Source organism: Pituophis catenifer, unplaced genomic scaffold (assembly GCF_029215685.1).
Source record: "Pituophis catenifer annectens isolate HBS135680 unplaced genomic scaffold, rPitCat1.0.hap2 SCAF_2, whole genome shotgun sequence".
Lineage (NCBI taxonomy): Eukaryota > Metazoa > Chordata > Lepidosauria > Squamata > Colubridae > Pituophis > Pituophis catenifer.
The window spans coordinates 63,739,600-63,764,334 of NW_027256882.1; the positions used below are offsets into that span (position 1 = coordinate 63,739,600).

Consider the following 24,735-nt stretch of genomic DNA (forward strand, 5'->3'; position numbering starts at 1 on the left):
ATTGTACTTTCAAAACCATGTTGCTTGTTGTTCGTCTTCACTGTTGTGGTATTTTTATTGTCATAATATATACATTTACAATCCTATATGTATAAAATTGATGCAGTTAGTCTGTTGCAGAGAGTAAGGAAAAGGACTTGCAGGAATAGGCCAGATCCTTTGGAAAAGCAGCAATGGGAATGATGTGATTTAAGTCCAAAAGAAGAAGAGGGTATATACAAGAGACTCAGACAGACACTACCCTAAATCATATGAGTAGTTACCGAGGATTGAGGGAATAAAGCATTGTGGGAGACTTGCAGGATTCTATTGCTATAGCTAATATAAATAACGAATAAATTGTTTAATCTTTTTGTAGAATTGATTTCTTGGTTTTGATAAGGGAAGGTTGGAGGGGAAAAAAGGGTGAACGATCATTGCGTTAAGAAAAAAAAGGTTGGAAGACAAGTGATGGGAAATGGCAGGAATAACACCCTCGTGGATTAGCTTGCATGAGTCATTATTTGTACTTGAGATCAAAAAAGGAAAGAAACTGATTGCCAGAAAGGTTCCATTCTTTCTGCCAGCTAAGGCAGAAACAGGCATGGATGTATACATGTAATTATAAAAGAAGGGGATAGGGAAGAGAAAGAAAAAAACACCAAACATATAGGGTTTATATGCACAGACAAGCCTATGTATGTAAAGTTGTACAATAAATTTTTCAATAAATGGAGGCTATAATTTATAATAGTCATTCATAGATAATCTACGTATGCTGATGAATTCTGCAGACCATTGAGTAGTTGGAGCCATATATTTCTCTTTCCAATGCTGAACAATACATCAATTAGTTATAAGTAAAGTACAGAAAATCTTCTTTCTTATTCAGAAGTCAATTCCCATGTGATAGGAATACACTTCAAAAGAGTACAAACATCTAAAAATACTGAATCTCAAAATTAAGTTAATGTATGCAATAACTTCTTTCCCAAATGGAACAATTATTGGGTGTTATAAAAACATGTACTTAAGTGAAGCATTAATTCTACTTCATCCCAGCAATCTCACCATTTATTCTACACAAATTAAATGAAGACATTTCTGAAATGTCATTTCTTATTGAATTTCAATGAAGTCATTTCTGAAATATTATTTCTTATTGAAAATGATGTAATCTAAAACGTATTAAGGAGCCGTGGTGGCGCAGTGGTTGGAATGCAGTATTGCAAGCTAATCCTGCTGACTGCCAGGGGTTCAATTCTCACCGGCTCAAAGTTGACTCAGCCTTCCATCCTTCCAAGGTTGGTAAAATGAGGACCCCGATTGTTGGGGGCAATATATTGGCTCTGTAAACCTCTTAGAGAGGGCTGTGCAGCAGTATACTGTATATGAATCTATAAATAATTAAACATATGAATAAAATAGAATGGAAATATTTCAGAAGCCAATACAATTATATAAAAATTCATCTGAGTGCTATTGCTATTGAAGTTTTTGAATTTTTAACATCTTTTTCTATTACTAAGTAAAATTTACAAACAAAGAAAACAAAGAAAAAGAATATATTATTTTATTTATTTATTTATTTATTCAATTTATATACCGCCCTTCTCCTAGTGGACTCAGGGCGGTGCACAGCCAAAACTAAAATACATAACAATACAAAATTTAAAATTAATTAAAAGAATATATGTCAATATACAAAGGCTTGAAGGTTATAAAATGGAAACAACTATTTAAAAAGCAGAAGAAACAACAATAAATAACAAAACATTATTTTTAAAAAGCATTTTGAGAGCTCCTCCGTTCTCCTCCTTCCCTTCCCCCCCAATATCTGCTAATTGCTGTTTGAATATTTTTGCACTATACTTTGGAGGTTCTTAACATTTCTGTTTAGAGATGGTGATGATGATTGTGATAATGATTGATGGTGTCTCTGCTATGAAGGCACATCCTCAGCAAATTATTAATAGTCATCTTGACTTCAGAGCCCGGAGGTTGTATGGACAAACCTAAGGAGGCAAGTTTTTAATGTCAACATTTGTTAATTATGTAAAAGGGAAGAATTAAGGCCAGAATTGTTGGCTTTTTGAATTTATTTAAGTGTAACATAATTTATTAAATTATAGAAGTAAATTAAGGTCAAAGAGTGATAGAAGTCACTTTTAGTATGAATTTCAAAAGCTGCATCTGCACCTTCTTTTCCCACAGTTTATACCGAACTCAGGAATATAACACTCTAGATGATCAGTGGAGGTCAAATAAAATATATTTATTCAACCCAAGTTTGTCAAGTAACATTGAGTAGCTGTTGTGATGGACTGCTCCTCTTGCTCCCTTCTGACAGAGTTTTAGTTTAAAGATTTAGTCAAGCTCTAACAATAGAATGGGATGTGTTAGCTTACTACAATAGTTCCTGCTCTCTCAGCATGAACATCTATCTCCTGTGCAATTCTTCCTTTCTTCCTTTCATATTCTGTTAAAAATGTGTCATTGTTTTAGTTCACCACAATGTCTATATAAATAAGAATTTTATGTTATCTAAACATTGGTCTTCTGATAAATAACATATTATGTCTTCGTTTGCATAGATTTTGCTACAGGATGCACTCATTTATTTATAATGGCAGGTGTCAGTTTTTTCCTTTTATAAAATGGCATTACTACTGCCTTTACAAACTTTTATCTATCTATCTATCTATCTATCTATCTATCTATCTATCTATCTATCTATACTGTATATCCTGTTTTCCCCAAAATAAGACATCCCCTAATAATAAGCCGAATCGGGCTTTTGAGCACATGGCAATAAGGTCAAGCGCTTATTTCAGGATTCAAAAAAATATAAGTCGGGGTCTTATATGTGTGTGTATGTGTGTGTGTGTGTGTGTGTGTGTGTGTGTATTATATATTATATATTATATATTATATATTATATATTATATATTATATATTATATATTATATATTATATATTATATATTATATATTATATATTATATATTATATATTATATATTATATATTATATATTATATATTATATATTATATATTATTATATATGTATAATATTCTTGGAGAAAGAGATATCCAGGGAAGAAATGGTGAACTGAAGATGGCTCCTCAAATGTGGAGCTAAATACTATGGTGGAATAATAATTCCCTCTCTAGGCAAGAAGAGGATCTGAGATTGTCCATAAGTGCTCCAGACAGCTGCTCCTTGTGAGGTGACTGAAAAGCAATGGTAGATTTAAAGCTCTCAGAAATGAGAGAATAGCAATCTTGCTCAAACTGTGGGTGACACCTCTGAACAGACAATAAGTTTGCATACTTCCTTTCTAATGAATTTCCGAAATTGTTTGTTAAATATTTTTCATTTATTAGGAACATTTACATTGACAGGTTTCACAGCACCAGGTGAGTAATTTGGAATAAACAGAAAAGGGATGATTAAAATTTTGATTTTAAAATGTTACAAATGGACTAAGGCTCCAGATAAATTTGAAATAAGATTTTGGAATAAGTTATAAAGAAGCCATCCTGTGGGAAATGCTTTTGTTTCTATTTTTTAAAATAAAAACATAAGATAAGATTAAACATAAAACATTGGATACTAAAAGGAGCTAAAAGGAATTAAAATTTTCAGTTAAAGGAGAAGAATACTCAAGCTCAATTTATAATTACAGAATTAAAAAATGCTTTAATATTGGATATATTGAAGAATATTTTTGAAGAATGCACCCAGAAGTTAATTTTAATAGTGTCTGCCTCTATAAACAGACCAATCTTTCGTAAAATCTGAAAGATTTTATGAAAGAGGACTAATATTTGACAAGAATATGAATGATTTGAAAGTGGATTTAAAAATGATGGACTGCAAGAATGACATGGAAAAAGATGTGACACTGGACATTCAAAGGAAACTGGTTGATTTTATTTATTTATTTATTTATTTATTTATTTTATTTTTTTAGTTTGTCAAGCATGTATGAGAAAACAAGTATAAGTATGAACATAACATATAAACATATAAGTATAAACAGGTATAAGTATATACATATTTAATGAGTACAAATAAGTGGGAACAGTAGGTCAGGGATGGTAGGCACGCTGGTGCGCTTATGCATGCCCCTACAAACCTCTAAGGAATGGGGAGACGTCAACAGTAGACAATCTAAGATTAAAGTTATGGGAGTTTGGGGATGTAACAACAGAGTCAGGTAGTACATTCCAGGCATTGACCACTCTGTTGCTGAAGTCAGATTTTCTGCAATCGAGTTTGGAGCGGTTTACTTTGAGTTTGTATCTATTGTTTGCCCGTGTATTATTGTGGTTGAAGCTGAAGTAGTCATTGACAGGTAGGACGTTGTAGTAGACAATTTTGTGTACTAAACTTAGGTCAGACCATAGGTGGCGTAGTTCTAGGTTGTCCAGGTCCAAAATTTCAAGCCTGGTGGCATAAGGTATTCTACTGCGATCAGAGGAATGGAGGACTCTTGATACTTTAATAATTTTAAAAAACAACAAACTAAGAAGTTGACTTGGATAATTTTCCTATACTAGATTTCCAAAAGAGGCTTGTTAAAGTTTTGATGAATATTATGAGGTGGAACAAATAAAAAAATGAAAGAAATCATGTTCAATGACATTACTTGAAGGAACTAAGGATCAGGATTGTTAGGAGTAAAGGGAGCAACATAGAATTTGATCAAGGCTAAAATAGATGTTATTATATTGGTTACGTTTAACAGATTTTTTTTGCTGACATCAGAAGTGAAATTGCTAAGTTTCAAGGATTTGATTATAGATAAGAGTTGAGGTATGGGAGGAGGAGATAATTTGTTGTAACTTAAGATAAAGTTGTAACTTACTAAAATTGTGATGAATGTGGAATATAATTTCTTTATATATTTCTTTTTCTTTGCGATTGTATATTCTTATTTTCTTTCTTTCTTTATCATTTTCTTTCTATTCTGCACATTTTTCTTTTTCTTTTTATACTTTTTAAATTTGTACTGCTTTCTATTGTTGTAATTACACTTCTTAATCGAATTATTATATTCCAACAGTATCTATGAATAATTAGCAATGTTTCAGAAACTGTCTGCCAAAATAATAAATTTGTGAGCTTAAAATAAGCCAAGCACATGGATTATTTTCTATGTGGGCTTTTTTTCTTCCATAAGTGTGGGGGTTGATAGAATAAGAGCAGATTTTGGAAAATTAAGCTATTTCTGGATTTGGTCAAGATTTGTCACACCAAGGCTATCTTCTGCTGGCTGTATCTCTGTGAAGCAAATATATATTTTTTTTGATAGGAAACCCCAAAAATTATGTTCTGAAGTTCTGATTTTTACTTTAAAAAAATCCTTCTCTGTAATAGAAGGGAGAAATGTCACATAACCTGTCCTACATATAACTTAAAACAGAAACAGGACAGTTACTGCTATTTTTTAATTTCTTTATTCAGCAAAAACCACATGGCTAATGGTTATTAATCAAAAAGGGATATAGAGGAAGAGCATTTTAAAAATGACCATATAATACTGCTAATAGGAATTGCTGGGAAAGTTTAATTTCAGCTTTCAAAAACTTTAAACTGGCACGATTGATCATTTTTCCAGTGTTTGGATTGGTTTATGTTGATATTTCTTTTTACCAGGTTAAAATTATGTCTCCCATTTTTATTATTTTTTTTCTTAAATATGTTCTTTTAATGTCCTTTTTTTCATTATTGCTTCATTTAGTCTTTTATGTTTAATTTCTCTATCTATTGTCAAGAGAATCTTGTTATTGGATAGCTTGAAATTGAAACAAATGAGGAAATTAATTAATGCTTGTCAGTCATGTTCATGCAAATATAACAAAGCAAGGTTTTGTTTTTTATATAAAAAAAGTTTTGCCTGGTTTCTCTTTTCTTCTGCTTCACATCCTTTCTTAGGTAGTGCTGGCACTCCAGTGATGTTTAATAAGAATGGTGATGCACCAGGACGTTATGACATCTTTCAATATCAAACCACAAATACCTCCACACCAGGCTACCATCTGATAGGCCAATGGACAGATGACCTACAGCTCAATGTATGTCCCCTTTATTTTTTTCTTTCATGGATGTTGCAGTAAGAAGTATGCTATTTTTTGCCAAACACATGTTGAGTATGTCTCTATTATTTTATATAAGTTTCTCTTTGGATAATGAGAGGAATCTCACATGAATGAAAGCCTTGTATGTTCTATGTTCGCATTATATGCTTCGAACTTATGATGATTCTAAATGTCTAAATGTCTTGTGAAGTGCTCCAATTTTGAGATCGGGAAGAATCCAAAATGGTTCCAGCAAGTAGATTTACATAGAATAAGTTTACCAATAGAATTCTTTATAGAATAGAATTTTTTATTGGCTGAGTGTGATTAGAAACAAGGAATTTGTCTCTGGTGCATAAGCTCTCAGTGTACATACAACAATAGTGATAGATCATTATCATAGTCATTGTAAAAATACATTCATTATAAAACATTAGATACAACACTGAGTGATAGTCATGGATACCAAATAAGCAGTCAACATAAATCATACTAGGGGACTAAGTAAACAATATAATTGTCTGGATTTTCATTTTTCTATAGAATTAAATCAGAATGTTCCATTCAGTCAAAATGCAGTCTGTACTATAGATTCCATTATATAATTTCCCCCTGCAAAGAATTCCCTTGCTGGTAACTCCCAAGTCTGTCTGTGTTGTAGCCCGCCAGCGGCCTGCGTGGATCGTGGCTGATCCCGACAATGAGGAGGCTGGTGTCGTGTCGTGCCAGCAGCCTGCACAGCCGGCGCTCATGTCGGACAGCGAGGAGGCCGAAGAGAATGTGATGCCAGAGGCAGAGACTCAGCCAGGGCCTTCAGAACTTCCAGAGGCTCCTTCCAGTGGAGAGAGCGAAGTGAAGGAGTCTCTCCTCAATGCTTGGGCATGCAGGGCTTCCAAAAGGCAGGAGTGGCTACTCAGGAGGAGGAGGTCTACTTGAGAGTAGGGCTTGAGGATAATTGGCCACTTCCTTAGCCTATTTAAGTCGCACGCAGCTAGTGCTTTCTTGCTAGAAACAACGTCTCATTACTACAGAGCATCTTGGAGAGCGAGCGACTTCTCATATCTGGTTTTCTGGGCTGGTTGCCAACCTTTGTCGGACTTTGTTCTTAATAACTTTGATAAGGACCCTTTGCCTGGGAAGCCTGCATTCTTGAAAGGAGTTTGTTTGGAATTAAACAGTGTTTGCGAAGCTTGGTGTGTGTCACATTCTCTGGGAATCCGAAGCTGGGGCAGAACAGTCTGTCAGGCTAGTAATATGTAATAGTAATATTACAATGGGTTTATGATTTTTCCAAGTGTGTTTGAAACAATATGGTTGATATCTCATTTTGGAAGGCCCATTAATTGCATGGCATGATAGAAAACTTTGCTTGGGGACACACACACACACACACACATAAATCTCTTCATGAAATAGACCTAATCCCCAGAGTTGATAGTGAAATTTGGTGGCAACTGCATTAGCTGAAATATATCTAAAATCTTCTGTTAACATAGACATCTCAATTGCCATAATTTCCTCAATATTATCTTATCCTAGACATAATATGCTAAACGTATGAAAGTAAGTTGAGTCAAGTGAAAAAAGGATTGACTTAGTAAATCATTAGTACTTCAGATCCTACTCATATTTCAAAAAATAGAAAGGAGAAAAAGGATCGCCTAAGACAATCTGATGTTTGCCCAAAACCCTTGAAAATAAAGATAAATAAAAAGGGGTGTGTGTGGGTGTGTGGGTGTGTGGGTGTGTGTAAAAGACTATATAAACACATGTTGCTACTATTCCAAAATATGAAGACGTGATATTTTTGTAAGCAGAATCTGCAGAAATATGAACATAGGGAAACCCTGTGAAGGTAGTAAGACAAACTTTGAAAAAAAAATCATTGATGTAGGCTGCTCTATAAACCTTTTCATGACTGGCTTGGCACTGAAGTCTGAGCTCCCATGGATTTACATTTGGTTAAATAAAAAATGTGGCTGTATTCTCTGAATATCATAAACGAACAGATGCCTGATTTGATATATATTGGCTGCTATTCAGCTGACAATGTGTTGGGATTAAATATTACTCCTTTAGAATGATATGGAGAAAACTTTTTCATGATCTGCCGAAAGAACACGTATCTGCTTTTGAATTTGTGATGATCACTTAACAGCCTTGCCTAGTATCCCATTTATCAGGGTAAGAATACTTCTGTCATTCTCTCTCCCTTCCAAACATTGGATTTCAATGCCTAAAACCTGTCCAGCTGCTCATGCAGCCCATGTCATGCTTTACAAAAATGCCAAATGATCTAAATTGCATTAATTTAAGGGGGAAAGCTTTTTAAAGCAGTAATGTTATTGTCCAAATTTACAGAGATAATTCTGAAAAAAAAAGTATTTGGATATGAGTTAAGGTAATTCGGGAGAAAGAAATAATGATGGTGAAATGTAAAAGAAAATCTGCCTTCTGTAATAATATCTTTGTCTGTGAATGCAGTAAAAAAAAAAATGTCTTGGCAGAGCTGTGCAGAATTATTCCAGCCAATAAATTGCTTTAGGTATCAGATTGAAATACAGAGCTGAGCATTATGTTGAGGCCTCCTGCTTCTTGATACCAAAACCCAAAGCCCAATATTTTTTTTTCTTTTTCTGACATATTTGTTACCACAGCTATAGCAGTAGTTTCCCAGGTAAAGCGAGGATGCAAGGCAGGTAGCTGAAATGGATGAGAGTGTCATGCATGTTCAAAGAAATGGAAACCTTATTGCATTCCCAATATTTTTGAATTTATCATCTTCATAAGGCAATTCTTTCTAATGAAACAGCACAGCTGAAATGTTAAACCAGCAGTCTATTCTAAAGTATAACAACTACTATAATCTATATATATAAAAGTGAAAACCACTCTCGCATTAATCACAAAATCTTCAGAACTGATATTTGCCACATATGTTCCTCTTGGCTTCTAGGTGCTCACTAAGAAAGATTTTTTGAAATGACCATCAGAGCATTAGTATTTCCTATATTATTATAACACTCTCTGATGTTAATTAGTTAGATGTTCTACTCCCCCTCCCAACTTGAAAATAACTCTGGAGAGAACGGGATAGCATAGGACAGGCTTCTGTGAGGCAAGCCTCATGGAGAGAAGGGGCTAGAAAGCCTGAGGAAGAGAAGGGGATAGGATAGGAGATGTTTCTGTGGGGCCAGCCTGAGGGAGAATAGGGAAGAGGCTTCTATGGGGCAAGACTGAGGGAGAGAAGGGGATAGGAGAGGACAGAAGAGGCTTCTGCGGAGCCAGCCTGAGGAACAGAAAGGGAGAGGAGAGGATCTATGGGGCGAGCCTGAGGTAGAGAAGGGGAGAGTAATGAAGCAATGAAGCAACTCTATGTTTTAAAGGTTCTGTTGCATTTATTATAAAATACTAATATGTTGGATAATGCACAGACATTATGTGAGTTTCATGTCAGTCACTGACATGAAAGAGATTTCAATTAGTCTTTATTACTAACTTTTTTATACTGACTTTAAGGGAGTCTATATACCTAACTTTGCATTGATTTGTAATCTTGATCAAACAGTAGTTCAGTAAGTGGAAATACCGTCCTTTATTTTCCTATTGCAGACTCTGAACCTTCTTTTTAAAAAATCCTCTTATAGATATTTCTTGTATGAGAGGATATGTCTTTCCTAACATGAACATACCCTTGGATGCAGTCCATAGGGCATCACTTTCACTCAAATTTTTAAAAGGGCTGTCCTGTTTTTGAAGATTTTTCCCCCTCAAATAATTTAAAGAATTAATTATGAGGATTCAAAATATGTACTAAAGAAACAGCTTCAATACAAGAAGCTAAGTGAAAGTAGTTCCTCTTATCATGGCAGCTGCTAAAAACCATCAGCAATTTTTGAGAAACTGTATACTACCTTGTAAATTTTGTTACTCAGCTTTATGTTCATTTTAATCTTAAACCCTTGGTTTTTTAAAATCTCTTTTTGAATATTCTTTGTTATGATATAGTCCTATGGTCTAGGGCCAAAACAAATGAAAAACTAACTGAAAAACCATTAATAAAAGCAAAAATATATATATTTTAGGCATATTTTAACTTTCTCTTCTATATTTATATTCAATTTAATCCACTATGAGCTGATTACACCGATGACATGGTCTCTAACTGTGGATTGTATGGGAATTGATTTTTCTTTTTTTAAAATGAAGGCAAGCTTTTAGTCATGTTCTAACTAGGAATTTTTTTAAAGAATAAAAAAAAAGGCAATGTTGATCAAACCTTGGACACATGAATTCATGATTGGCTTAAAGACTGGTTTAAATGCTTTCCATAAAGTATGATAGTGAAATATGAATACCTGAGTATGATCATCTCTCTTATACTGTGACTTGTTATATGATAATATGAATTGCATAATCCAAATGCATAACCTGGAGGTAATGATGTTATGTTGAAACCCTGTTTAATGACATATCATGGTTTGCTGTTGTTATTTGCTAGCTATTAAAGCCACCACTTTGTCTGAATACTCCTTAGGCTCATATTTGCTGTTGTATATTCCACATACTGCCACAAATTTTCTCTTTCGATAAATTCCACAGCTTCATGGAATTTAATGACTTGAATCTTCCCTCTGTAGTCTAGAATAAATGCTAGTAATTATTGTAGTTAGCTTAGCCTTCAGGAAGAAGAGGAAGCATCTCAGAAGAGAAACAAGGGGGAGGAGAAGGAAGAGAAACTGCTGATTCCTAATATGAAATAATGGAAGAAAAATTATAGCTTGTGCTACAGTTAGAAGTTGCATTAGAAGTATGTTTTATGAAAATAAATACATATTCAGAAGTCACATTGCAATGCTATTCCAAAATATAAAAAATGTTCATATTTAGCTTCCCCTTTGCAATAATGCTAATAATATAATTAACTTTTCACTGTTTACTGCAATTGAACTTATTGCAGCAACATGAACACTGATAGGCCCTTTTTCCAGAGCATTTCGTACCCTTATTCAAAAACACTGTTGTGTTGAACACTGAACAGTTCACTGCTAACAGTGCTAGATGGCTGTCGATCATTCCAGCAAGAGGAAAATCAAAACCTATACAATAAATGTAAGATGATTACATAGTTTGCTTTCTATGAGGCTGAACTATGTTAATATGGTAAATCCCAATTATTCCTGGGGTTTTCAGAAACGGGGAAATGAAAAGTTTACAAAAGCAGAATTAAAATGACTCCCATTCAGAATACAACAAAAATATATTTTGTTGTATTCTTTGCTGGGCCTGGTGGCTCAGCAGACTGATAGCATTGTGATTAACACCAGCTGTCTGCAATTACTGTAAGTTCGAATCCCACCAGGGTCAAGGTTGACTCAGCCTTCCATCCTTTCTAAGGTAGTAAATTGAGGACCCAGTTTGTGGGGGAAATAAGCTGACTTTGTATAAATATACAAAAGTATGAAAGCTATTGCTTAACACACTGTAAGCCGCCCTGAGTCTCCGGAGAAGGGCGGCATATAAATCAAATTAAAAAAAAAATATTGAAAATTTGAGTACAGGTGAAACTCGAAAAATTAGAATATCATGCAAAAGTTCATTTATTTCAGTAATGCAACTTAAAAGGTGAAACTAATATATGAGATAGACTCATTACATGCAAAGCGAGATAATTCAAACTTTGATTTGTCATACTTTTGATGATTATGACTTATAGCTCATGAAAACCCCAAATTCACAATCTCAGAAAATTAGATTACATGAAATCAATAAAACAAGGATTGTACATAGAACAATATCGGACCTCTGAAAAGTATAAGCATGCATATGTACTCAGTACTTGGTTTGGGCCCCTATTGCATCAATTACTGCCTCAATGCGGCATGGCACGGATGCTATCAGCCTGTGGCACTGCTGAGGTGTTATGGAAGACCAGGATGCTTCAATAGCGGCCTTTAGTTCTTCTGCATTGTTCGGTCTCATGTCTCTCATCTTTCTCTTGGCAAAGCCCCATAGATTCTGTATGGGGTTCAGGACAGGTTAGTTTGCTGGCCAATCAAGCACAGTAATCCCATGGTCATTGAACCAGGTTTTGGTTCTTTTGGCAGTGTGGGCAGGTGCCAAGTCCTGCTGGAAAATGAAGTCAGCATCCCCATAAAGCTTGTCTGCGGAAGGAAGCATGAAGTGTTCCAAAATCTCCTAGAAGATGGCTGCATTGACCCTGGACTTAATGAAGCACAGTGGACCAACACCAGCAATGACATGGCTCCCCAAATCAACACAGACTGTGGAAACTTCACACTGGACTTCAGGCATCTTGCAGTGTGTGCCTCTCCATTCTTCCTCCAGACTCTGGGTCCTTGGTTTCCAAATGAGATGCAAAAGTTGCTCTCATCAGAAAAGAGGACTTTGGATCACTGATCAACAGACCAGTTCTTTTTTTCTTTAGCCCAGGTAAGATGCTTCTGATGTTGTTTGTTGTTCAGGAGTGGCTTGACAAGAGGAATACGACATTTGAAGTCCATGTCCAGGATCCGTCTGTGTGTGGTGGCTCTTGATGCACTGACTCCAGCCTCAGTCCACTCCTTGTGAAAGTCCCCAACACTTTTGAATGGCCTTTTCCTGACAATCCTCTCCAGGCTGCGGTCATCCCTGCTGCTTGTGCAACTTTTTCGTCCACACTTTTCCCTTCCACATAACTTTCTATTAATGTGCTTTGATACAGCACTTTGGGAACATCCAACTTCTTTTGCAATTACCTTTTGAGGCTTTCCCTCCTTATGGAGCGTGTCACTAATGGTTTTCTGCACAACTGTCAGGTCAACAGTCTTTCCCGTGATTGTGATTCCTACTGAACCAGACTGAGAGACCATTTAAAGGCTCAGGAACTCTTTGCAGGTGTTATGGCTTAATTAGCTGATTAGAGCCTAGAATATTGAACCTTTTCACAATATTGTAATTTTCTGAGATTGTGAATTTGGGGTTTTCATGAGCTGTAAGCCATAATCATCAAAAGTATGACAAATCAAGGCTTGAACTACCTCACTTTGCATGTAATGAGTCTATCTCATATATTAGTTTCACCTTTTAAGTTGCATTACTGAAATAAATGAACTTTTGCATGATATTCTAATTTTTCGAGTTTCACTTGTATTCACATGCACACACAGATACAAACTATATATAGTATAAAATACATACCTGCAAATTATTGCATACCACAAATAAATAACAGAATAACAGAGTTGGAAGGGACTTTGGAGGTCTTCTAGGCCAAGCCCCTGTTCAGGCAGGAAGCCCTATATCATTTCAAGACAAATGGTTGTCCAATCTCTTCTTAAAAACTTCCAGTGTTGGAGCATTCACAATTTCTGGAGGCAAGTTGTTCAACTGATTAATTGTTTTGTCTGGAAATTTCTCCTTAGTTCTAAGTTGCTTCTTTCCTTGGTTAGTTTCCACCCATTGCTTCTTGTCCTACCCTCAGGTGCTTTGGACAATAGCTTGACTCCTTCTTTGTGGCAGCCCCTGAGATACTGGAACACTGCTATCATGTCACCCCTAGTCCTTCTTTTCATTAAAGTAGGCGTACCTAATTTCAGCAACCATTCTTTATATATTATATTAATTATAATATATTAATTATATTTTATTATATTAATTATATTATATTAATTATATTATATTATATTTATTATACTATACTATACTATACTATACTATACTATACTATACTATACTATACTATACTATACTATACTATACTATACTATACTATATTGTAAAATATATACCAGGCCTTTGTGAATCAACATTGATTAAATCTAAACTGGATGTTTGTAATTCAGAGGGGCCTGATTTCATTAAAACCAATTCAAGAATAAATTTGGGGTGTGGTGCATGTATGTCTTTTAAATTGTAATGGTGAAATTCCAAGCAAAATGAAATGGCTTTGTTTTCCTAGAATGAGATGAAAAGAGAGATGATAAACATTTTGCAGAACATCAACACCTCCTCCACAATTTCACACAGTAAAAAAAGTATTCATAAATAACAAAAATAATAAAGAACATAAAAACAGAAGAGTAAAAAATAATGTTACTGTGTCTAAACCCATCATAAAGTCATACACATAGGCGACTTCCGGTGGCTCCGTGGACGTCGAGGACGGTCTCCATTGACCGCCAGCCACCCGATCTGTAAAAACCGCCCTGACAGCGCTAAACTGCTGTCCGGCGGTTTGAAAAAACTCTCCTTCGGGCAAAGAAGGAGAGGAGAGTTGGAGGGGGCAGGTAGAGCTCCCCAAAAGTCCCTGGATTAATTCCAGGGACTCGGAGGGTGAGAGCTCCCCAGTTCAGCCCTCCCTTTGCTCCGGATCGCTGGTGCCTCTGTTAATCAGAGCCAGACGTCTGCGTCCAATTCTGCCGGCAAACAGTGAGTTCTAATGATCTCTAACAAGGCAGACAGAGCGGAAGCAAGAGTGCAAGCTTTTTAAAAGAAACAGAACTTAACTCTGTGAATACATTGTTGCAAACGGAGCTCTCTTGAGCTGGAGGCTGGAGAGGAAGCCTTTGTTATGGGCGGAAGGGAAAGTGAAAGTTAAAGGGAAACTGCTTGTTAAGAGTCTTCTGCCTGAAGAGAAAACTGCTGGGGATTGAGAATAGCTTGAAGAGAGGACTGTTTATTTTGAAAAAAAAACTCTGAAATAGACATTGTGAGACTGTTTATAAGACTTTGTGGCTGTAAAAGGAAAAAACTCATTTTAAAATAAAATGGCTGCTAAACAACTAAAGCCACCAACTTCTAAAGGGGGAGGAGGTTCCCCTGTAGTGACTCAAAAGCAACAACTTCCGGCTGATACACAGTCACAAGACCTTAAAGAATTTATAATGGGTGCCCTGAACAATCAGGCAGAAATGATGAAAGAATTCTCAGAGGAGTTAAAGAAAATTAAAGATGTGGTGGAGGAAAAACATGACGCAATAAGAGATGACATTGTTTTTGCAGTTTCAGGACTGGCTAATCATATGTTAAAGATTGAGGAGAGAGTATGGGAAATTGATGATGTTAATTTGGAGCTTGCAACTAAACTAGGAGAGGTTATGATACAAACAGAGAAAGTGGATGACAAAATGGTTATGTTACAATACAGATCAATGGAATTTGCCCTGAGGCTGAGAGGTTTGAAAGAAAAGAGTGGTGAAAATTTAAAAGATATTTGTTCCAATGCTTTAGCAGAGCTGATTTCAAAAAGGCCAGAAGATGTGGCAATTCAAATGGACAAAATCTACAGGGTTAACTCCTGGCTGGCAAAACAAAAGCAGCTACCAAGAGATGTGGTGATTTATTTCACAACAAGGAGAATTAGAAATGACATTCTGCAAGCTTCTTATAGAAACAAGATTAAAGTGGATGGACAAGAGCTGGTGGTCCTGAAAGAGCTTCCTCCTAAAATGTTAAGAGACAGAAAGCAGTTTGGTTTTTTGGTGAATGAACTAAGAAACCAGCAGCTCCAGTATAGATGGGATGTCCCATTTGGGATAATAGTGACATACACTGGGCAAAGATATCGCTTAAACACAGTTGGAAAGGCAAAAGATTTTTACGTCAATGTTTTAAAGGCTGGAAGGCCACCCTCACCAGGGGGTGCTAGAAAGCAATTGGAAATGATACAACAAGAGAAAGATGGAGGGCAACCACAAACTTATGCTCAAGCATTAGCTGGAGGAGCTAATTTGGAAGAAGATTTACTGTTGAGTGGGGGTCCACCACCAACCCTTGAGCCATTAAAGATGATAGAGCTGCCAAAAGATCAACGATTGATAAGAGCTACTTACAAACAACATCTGGCATGACAGCCTCAAGATTCAACCCAACAAGTCCAAAAAACACAAGCAGTGGGAGGAACTAGGCCGAAGTCTAAAATGGCGGAGGAGGTTCAGCTGATGCTCTCAAAGCTTGGAGGGCCCAGAGATGGCAAATAAATTCTTATCTTGGAATGTCAACGGTTTAAATTCTCCACAAAAAAGAAAGAAAATATTTCACTACTTGAAGCAATTTCAGAATGATGTTATTTGTTTGCAAGAAACACATATTAAATCCTCAGATCAAAAGTACTTGATAAATTTGAAATTAGGTACACATTTTGTGGCATCAGCACCAGAGAAGAAAAATGGCCTAGTTATATATGTTACAAGAGGCTTATTGGCCAATTTAATTGAGGCTGACACTCAAGGTAGATATATTGCAATTGAATTAACAACACAGAATGGGAAGCTGCTTGTAATTGGAGTATATGCACCTAATCAACAACAAGACAAATTTTATAAACTTTTACATACTAAAATACTACAATGGGATTATAGATCTTTACTTCTAATGGGTGATTGGAATGGGGTAATAAATACCCAGAAAGATAAAAAAAGTCTTTCCAAGATACCCATGCGTGCTAAGTTGCCTAAATCTTTTTTTGATATTTTGGAGGATATGGAGCTCAGAGACATTTGGAGAGAAAGGAACGTATTGGAAAGTGATTTTACTTTTTTTTCAGATAGGCATCAATCTTTTTCTAGGATTGATTTTATATTAACCACAAATGATCTGCCTATTTGTTATATGACAAAAAAGTGGATAAAGTATTTAAGGCTCATATACTTAGAAATGCTTTGTTGAGGGTTTGGAAAAAATATCAATATAAGTTAAATTACAAGATACCTGTATGGGCAAATCCTAGACATGCAATAGAAAATATAAGTATAGAACAAAAACAGGAGGTGATTACTTATAAAGAGCTTCTTATTATGGAAAGGGGGGGTAATGTATTTGAAATCTTTAGATACATTGAGAGAAGAAGGTATAATTTATACATGGTTTCAGTACGGTCAACTTCAAGCTAGATGGAAGGAAGATCAAAAAACTGGCTTTGTGCAAAATGAGGAGAATTTGGTAAAACAAATTAGAGATCAAAAACAAATGCATATTAAAAGGTTGTATAATGCTTTATTGGAAATAGACTCTGAGACGGAACTGGTTAAAGACTGTATGATTAAATGGGCACAAAACTTTCAAGAGCCAGTAATGATGGAGACTTGGGAAAAGATTTGGATTAGAAATGTGAAATTTACACAAGCACAAAATTTAAGAGAAAACTTTTATAAAATGTTTTATAGATGGCACTTAGATCCCAAAAAATTATCATGTATGTATCCTAATGTGCAAGCTAAATGTTGGAGATGTGACTGTGATGATGCAACTTATTATCATATATGGTGGACTTGTAGAAAAATCAAAGCATTTTGGATAAAGATTTGGTGGGTGATGCAGAATATTCTTAAAAAGAGACTGAAATTTACTCCACAGTTGTTCTTATTGGGTATAACTACGGACTGTACAGTTGCAGAGACTAAACTGATTTTGAACTTGATAACAGCAGCAAGATTGTTGGTAGCACAACATTGGAAGAAGGACTTTTTGCCTACTATTGATGACTGGATATTGAAAGTAACTAATTTAGCTGAAATGGCTAAAATTTCAGCATATTTGAAGGATCACACACAAGAAAGGTATATACAGGACTGGAGAAGATGGATTGATTATATACAAAATAAGTATCAGACCAAAAAATATCAAATAGCTTATGAATGATTTCTTTTATCTGTATAAGCGCTATATAAGTGATATTAGAAGTTTTATGTCTAAGAAGCAGGATTTTATATATGGGGGGTTAAGAATTTTTTTTTTAAGGGGGTGTTAGTTTAATGATTGGTTAAGCAATTTAGTTTATTGTTAAAAGTCAATAGAAATACCTTGTGTTCTGCTCTGGGAAGTCGGGGAGGGGGAGGGGGGGTTGGGTGGGAGGGTTGTGGGGAAATAAAGGATAAAGTCATACACATATCTCACCAGGTCAATTGTCTCCTGACGTCCAAGCCTTCCCTCCCCCTTTCTCTTTCTCTCTTTCTCTCTCCACACTCAAACACACACGCACACACATATCACTCTTGTGATAGCATTAGATGAGGATACAAGATATTGTCCAGTAAAATGCCTATAAGATGTTGCCATACCAATGCATAAAATATTCTGTTCCAATTTTAAAATACAAGAGTTTATTTTTATTTTTTAAATAAGCCAGTGTGGTTTTGGATTCCGAAATATGATTCACTGACTCACCTCAGTGAGATGGCATAGGTTCAGGGGTGAAATGTTCCCGGATTGGACCGGATCACCTTGTCCTGTAGCGATCTTGGCTGGTGGTTTGGCAATCCGGTAGCAATAGCAGAGAAAGGCTCCGCTCACCCGCCCGGGTGTCATTACTTCCTGGTTTTAACCAGGAAGTAATGTGTTTTTTACATTACGCACGTGCGCTTCCGAACTGGTAAGGAAGGTAAGTAGATTTCACCCCTGCATAGGTTTGTACCTTTGACCTTGGGATTTTGGAAGTGACAAGAAGCTGAATTTAGTTGTTGTGTCTGGTTAGCAAGCAAAGCCCCTCATGGTGAGCATCTGCTCACTGCAACTCAGAATTGTGGCTCATTGAGTTAGTTGAGCAGAAGCAGGTACAAATTGAACCCACATTCAGGATGCTGAGAGCTGAGTCAGTGTCCTCAATCCTTCCATTAGTAGAACTAACAGAAATATAACACATTATTAGCATATGAGAGATCCAAATTAGCTTGTGATTATCCACTTCAAAGAAGCTAAGAGCTGAAAAAGTGATTAAAGTACTTTTGGGTTTGGGTCTTACCTCCCCAAAGGTGCTCTGATTGGCAGAGAGTTTAATGAGGAGATAAATCTTGTTGATCAGCTGCTCATGTAACTGTCAGAGGGTCCGTCAATCATTCAGCCCCTTCCCTTCTCCATAAAGTTGAAGTTGCTGCATAGTATCTCATCTGTAACAATCCTAGAAGCCATAAAAAAGCCATTGCATCAGTCAAATGCTTGGCTATAAAATGCTTCAAAATCATCCAGTTTGATTCATTGCTTTAGAGCTGGTTCCTCCCTCCATTAGTGATTCTGCTTTGATCAGCTGGTCCAGTTAAAGCTTCATCAAATTACTCCACAGCCCTACAACACCTATAGGCTGGATTTGTAGCCTTTTGTAAATATTTAGTAAGACTCTTTGAAGATTCATCACAGGAATGTGTGCACACTGACTGTTAGTTAGAAAGATTTGAACTGACTTTGGAATAATTACATCCTGGATCTTTTACAACAGAACTTTAAACAGCAACAAAAGAGTTTAAAAATATTTTCTGATAAATTATGGCTCAGTTTGATAAGATAAACTACTAATAGGAAAAGACAATTTAGTTAAATTCATGGAAAGCAACTCAATTTAAGTAGGTATCTCTGTCAAAGACTAAAAGACTAGAAGATCGAACAGCGACCCCAAACACGTCCTCAGGTTGCAAAGCAAGATGTTGGAATGGCTGCTGAGGTTGGGATCAAGTTGACTGACCCTTTCCTTGTCTTATTTGCCAAATAAGAATGTAGGCAAAGAATTTCACTGTTGTACTATCATATATGCAGCGGCCCCCAATTTTTCCAGCTTGATGCCCAGTGAAGGAGGAGAGGGGAAGGTTCTGTGTGAGTGGTAGGCATGCACATAAACACATACAGCTCCATTTGCACAAGTGGAGGTGCGCATACATGTTCACTCCTGCTTGTATAGTCTAGTTCTGAACAGGTCACAGCCCAGGGTTTGGAGAAATCTGATCTATGATGCTCAAGATGTTGCCAATTTTCTTTTGGTGATGGATTCAAACTTACCTCAGACTAAGAGGTGGAGGTTTGCTCTTGTTATTCATAGCTCCATCTCTCTATCTCTGTCTAAGCTTTCCACACTTTTCTCTAGCAGAGCATTGACTGTTTCAAAATCTGAGCTTCCAAGCAGGAAAAATAAATGCCATGAGTCAAAGAGCAGAAGGGTCATTCAAAAGGTCTCATATTCTTCATCCAAAGCCAGATCAAGCCATTCTGGATTTCGAGGGCCCTTAATGCCATTCTTGGGAGAGTGAGAAGGAATAAGTGCTAAAAATTTCTACTGGCATGAACTCCATATTCCTTCAGTCCTGTTTATTTTCTTTCATTTTCTGGAAAAGTCCCCCTTTTGTCTTTATTGGAAATGTTCAGAGGAGCTTCTTTGGTCACTTTTCCTAATAGCTTGAAAAATACATTTTTCAATCATAAAATGTAGTAGCCACATGGAAATTCTACTTGATAAGCATAAAGGAATAGACACAGAGGGATCCAATACAATTTGCAGTCCCTTGAATACCTTTGTCAGAATGAGAGCTGTGTTAGTACTGTAAAATAATTTGAGGATGAACAGTGCAGATATGGGAACAGGAAATATTAGACCACATGTATGAAATAACTGCAGAGAGAAGTCCTTGTCTCTAATTATCATAATCAAGAGGCAGAGTTAATGAATTTGACAGAGGTGACTGTACTCTAAAAGTGATTCCAACTGAGCCACTAAAACTATGATTCCAACTGAGCCACTAAAACTATGCTGAAACTTTCCAGATGCAAGAATATTATAAGAATAGAATAGAGCTGAAAGGGACATTGGAGGTCTTCTAGTCCAGCCCCCTGCTCAAGCAGGAGAACCTTTCAGACAAGTGACTGTCTAGTGTCTTCTTAAAAACTCCAGTAGTGGAGTGCTCACAATTTCTGAAGGCAAGCTGTTCCACTGGTTAATTGTCCTCACTCCTTCATAGTCAGTTATGTTATTAAAATCTGTGTCAGGTATGGGATTTGAATGTTGGGATTTGAAATGAAATATTTAAAAAAACACTTTTCCTCCTTTTTCTCTTCTTTGGATTGTCATTGTTTCTTTAAAAAAAGAAGCAAACAAAAACAATGTTGAGTGCAAAATTAGTACCCGACCTGCACTATGCTACCTGAAGCTTTTTTTTTTTTTTTTTTTTTGCTTGTGGACCGATTAACACTCAATACAATTCATTTGTGCATCATTTAGAGATTTCCTGCTTCCACAACTCTGTGATAACTCTGAACAGCTAACAATCAGGGAAATGAACCTATGAAAACAATATTTCAACTGAACTAATCCAACTAATCCCAGGTTGCCCTTCAGCACCCTTGTGCTTCTGAAGCTCAATACAATATGCCAACATGTTTGAGATTTTCCATCACATCAGCAGCTCTTAAGTTTGTCTAAGTGACCAACATCAATGATTTTCATTTGACAGCTTTTAAGTCCATCTTCCATTCCAAATCTTCCAACCCAATGCCTCTTAAACAGCATCACCAAACAAGTAAAAAAGTTGTCTTGAGCAAATGAATTTTTTGAAGCAAAGGTACAAAGATAAAAATAAGAAGCTGCAGTGGAGGTAACTTATTCAGAGAATCCCACTAATTTAGGAAATATATGTTTAAAAAGACAACGGGTTATTGTTGAAAAATGTTTTCCAGCTTTCAAGAGCTAAAGATTTCACACTTGGAAGAATAGCTATTTATTGTTCGGTGTGGGTTTCTTGCCTAGTTTAATGGAATTCTCCCAGAAGACTAAATAAGATTTAATGTAGTCCATTTATGTGTCATAAATGGAGAACAGAAAATGTATCTGTATAGCAGTGATGCAACGGCACAGAATATCCAAGACCCTATGTCAATTTCCACCTGCCCAGTATGCAAATTACTCACAAGGGTGAGCTGGCATTGTAATAACATAGGCCAACAATAATATATGGGATTTAATTAAACAAGCCAAATTAATTCCAAGCAATAAGGATGATTTAATAACATGTGCATTCTGGAGACCAGTTATTCAAAACAGGACATGGCCTTGTTTAGGGGAATGGTTATCAGAGTAATTTAGCTCTGCTGATAAATATATTGGTTTAATAGCATGTTTTCTAGATTGTTTCAAAAGTAAACAAGTAGTAACGTCTTTTAAGAAATAAGGTCTTGACTGCTTTCTTGTTTAAGAAAATGATTAGGGCAAGGAGTAGACAATGCACAATCATATATCCATTAATAAGGATTGATCTCAATAACTATGCCTTGGATTATAGCTTTGGACTTAATTGTATTAAGGTAAAATATGATAATTATTTTGTTTTTTTCTAAACAATATAGATGAATTACTCCAAGCAGTCCATTTTTTTTTAATTTATGAACAACTCCCAATATTCAGGAGTCCTTATTTTTAATGTATTCTTCACGTAAAGTTTGGATTATCACTTCAATATAATAAAAAATGAAAGTGTATGCATGATTATCCAAATATAAATCCATTTCAGCATCTTAAGTTGCAATCTAAAGTCACTTTAATATCTATGGAGATTCTCAGTGATTCAGGTCATGGTTGTCCCAAAGGTGATTTTTTCAAGACGCAACTGGACTTTCTGGTTGAAAGTTGCCTCTTGAAAAAAGCATCTTTGGGATAAAGTTAGTTGACTAAATTACATCTGTGCTATGTTTATATTTTATTTAACTTTACAAAACAAACTATGGTTCCATCGTTTAGGTATTTGTGTCATATTACACTGTATTTCACATGAAGAATGGAGCATATGTGCCAAATCTACTAGCTTTTAATATTATTTAATCATAAAACTACCAGTAGATGGTTGCGTGCCTGTCATTCTGCAGTGAAATGGACTTGTAGCTTCTGTATAGAAATAGTCATGGCAACTAGACAACTTGCTCAGACTCTACCTGGGTGACTGAGAATCTTCATTAACAACTTGTGGCTTCTGTTTATTCATGGGGATTTGGGGTGTGCCAAAGTATAGAAGAAGACAAAAATCAACTGAATAGTTGCCTGAAAAAAATGTGAGTGCTATTAGGTCTCATGGAACCTTTCTGGCTTTGTAGACTGACCGGGGTTGGGGGAAGAGAGGCGATGGTTCTATGCAATCATCGGGCAAGCTGATTGCATAGAATCAGCTACTCTATGCATGCTCACCTAACTCTCACACAAATGGAGTGTGAATGAATGCATGCACTTGCCTGCCACTTCCGCAGCCTGATTCTGAAGGGCTCAAGGCCTGGTATTGGGCTGTGTCCCAGGGATTGGAATAGATTTATACCAGTTAAGGAGGAAAGAAAAGAGACTGTAGCTAGAGGCAGGGAAGCAGGAATCAGAAGCAATTAGAACTAGAAGACCTCCAAAGTCCCTTCTAATTCTGTTATTCTATTATTCTGAATTGGAATACTTTATTTGGCCAAGTGTGATTAGACACACAAGGAATTTGTCTCCAGTGCAGAAGCTCTTGGTATACATGCAAAACAACAGAGTAATAATAATTGTAATAATGATACCAATAAAAGGTGATAGTAGAGAAGATGAGAAGGATAATGATAATACAAGCATACCACATGGGTAAATATACTTGTTGTTGTTGTTGTTGTTGTTATTGTTGTTGTTGTTGTTGTTGTTGTTAGTTGTGAAGTCATGTCTGACCCATCACACCCCCATGGACAACTTTCCTTCAGGCCTTCCTGTCCTCCACCATCCTCTGGAGTCCATTTAAGCTCACGCCTCCTGCTTCAGTGACTCCATCCAGCCACCTCATTCTCTGTCATCCCCTTCTTCTTTTGCCCTCAATCATTCCCAGCATTAGGTTCTTCTCCAATGAGTCCTTCCTTCTCATTAGGTGGCCAAAATATTTGAGTTTCATCTTCAGGATCTGGCCTTCTAAAGAGCAGTCAGGGTTGATCTCCTCTAGGATTGACCGATTTGATTGCCTTGCCGTCCAAGGGATATACTTAGATATAAGTAATGTATAAGTAATGTTACTTAGATATAAGTAAATATATTTAGATATAAGTAAATACAGTATACTTAGACATAACTGTGTACTGAAATCCTTCAAAATGTTAGAGTCATAGAAATTAATTTAAATTAAAGTTAGAAAACTGTGTGAAGTTTTAAAACAAATTCCACTCTCTCTCTTATATTAGTACATTTCACAGATAAGTGAATGGGTTATTATTATTTTTTTACAATGGCCCTTCTCTCTTGCAGTTCTGACTACCAGACCCAGATGTAAGCATTTTACATCTCATGACACATTCCAGTTATTGTGTGTAATGATCTGCTGTCAGTTTCTTCCCACCCCAACCCCTTATTGGTGCTTGATCAGCCAGGCATGACTACAGTGACTCTTAATGTGGCAATGTGAAATATAATTAATGTTCAATAAACAAAACCTAATTTTTCCATGTATCAGTTTATGGAGTCAGTGGAGGATTAAGGATGACTCAAGAAAACATATTAATTTTGAGCTCCAGTTAAAGACTCAGAAAGTCAATGGCTGTAGGTTTATTTGAATTTTGGGATGTCAAAGAATTCTGCCACAGGAAACGAAGGCATTCTAGTCTATGAAATACTGCCATAGTGTGAACACTAGTGTCCCTTGAAATATGTCAGACTTCATGTTTCCAAGATCAAAAATCAATAATAATCTATATTCCCAGTGAAGACACACTGGGTGAAAGAGATAGTGGTGAAACTACAGTTAAATAAATGTCTATGGAGATTCTCAGTCATCCAGGTCATGGTTGTCCCAAAGGTGCCTTTTCAAGAGGCAACTGGACTTTCTGGTTTTTCTATGAAGACATTTCACTTCTTATCTGAGAAGCTTCTTCAGCTACAGTTAAATAAACAACTTTCCCTGAGTTTTTTTTCTTTTTCAAATGCTAA

The 24,735-nt window shown here is 36.0% G+C and overlaps 1 protein-coding gene across 1 annotated transcript in view; it reads left to right on the forward strand.

Annotated features, from left to right (window-relative positions):
* GRM7 (glutamate metabotropic receptor 7) overlaps nt 1–24,735 on the forward strand; it is a 490,233-nt gene that overhangs the window by 367,891 nt on the left and 97,607 nt on the right. The window contains exon 7 of the mRNA XM_070933577.1: nt 5,923–6,062. Coding sequence (XP_070789678.1) covers nt 5,923–6,062 — 140 coding nt within the window. The remainder of the gene's footprint in view (nt 1–5,922; nt 6,063–24,735) is intronic.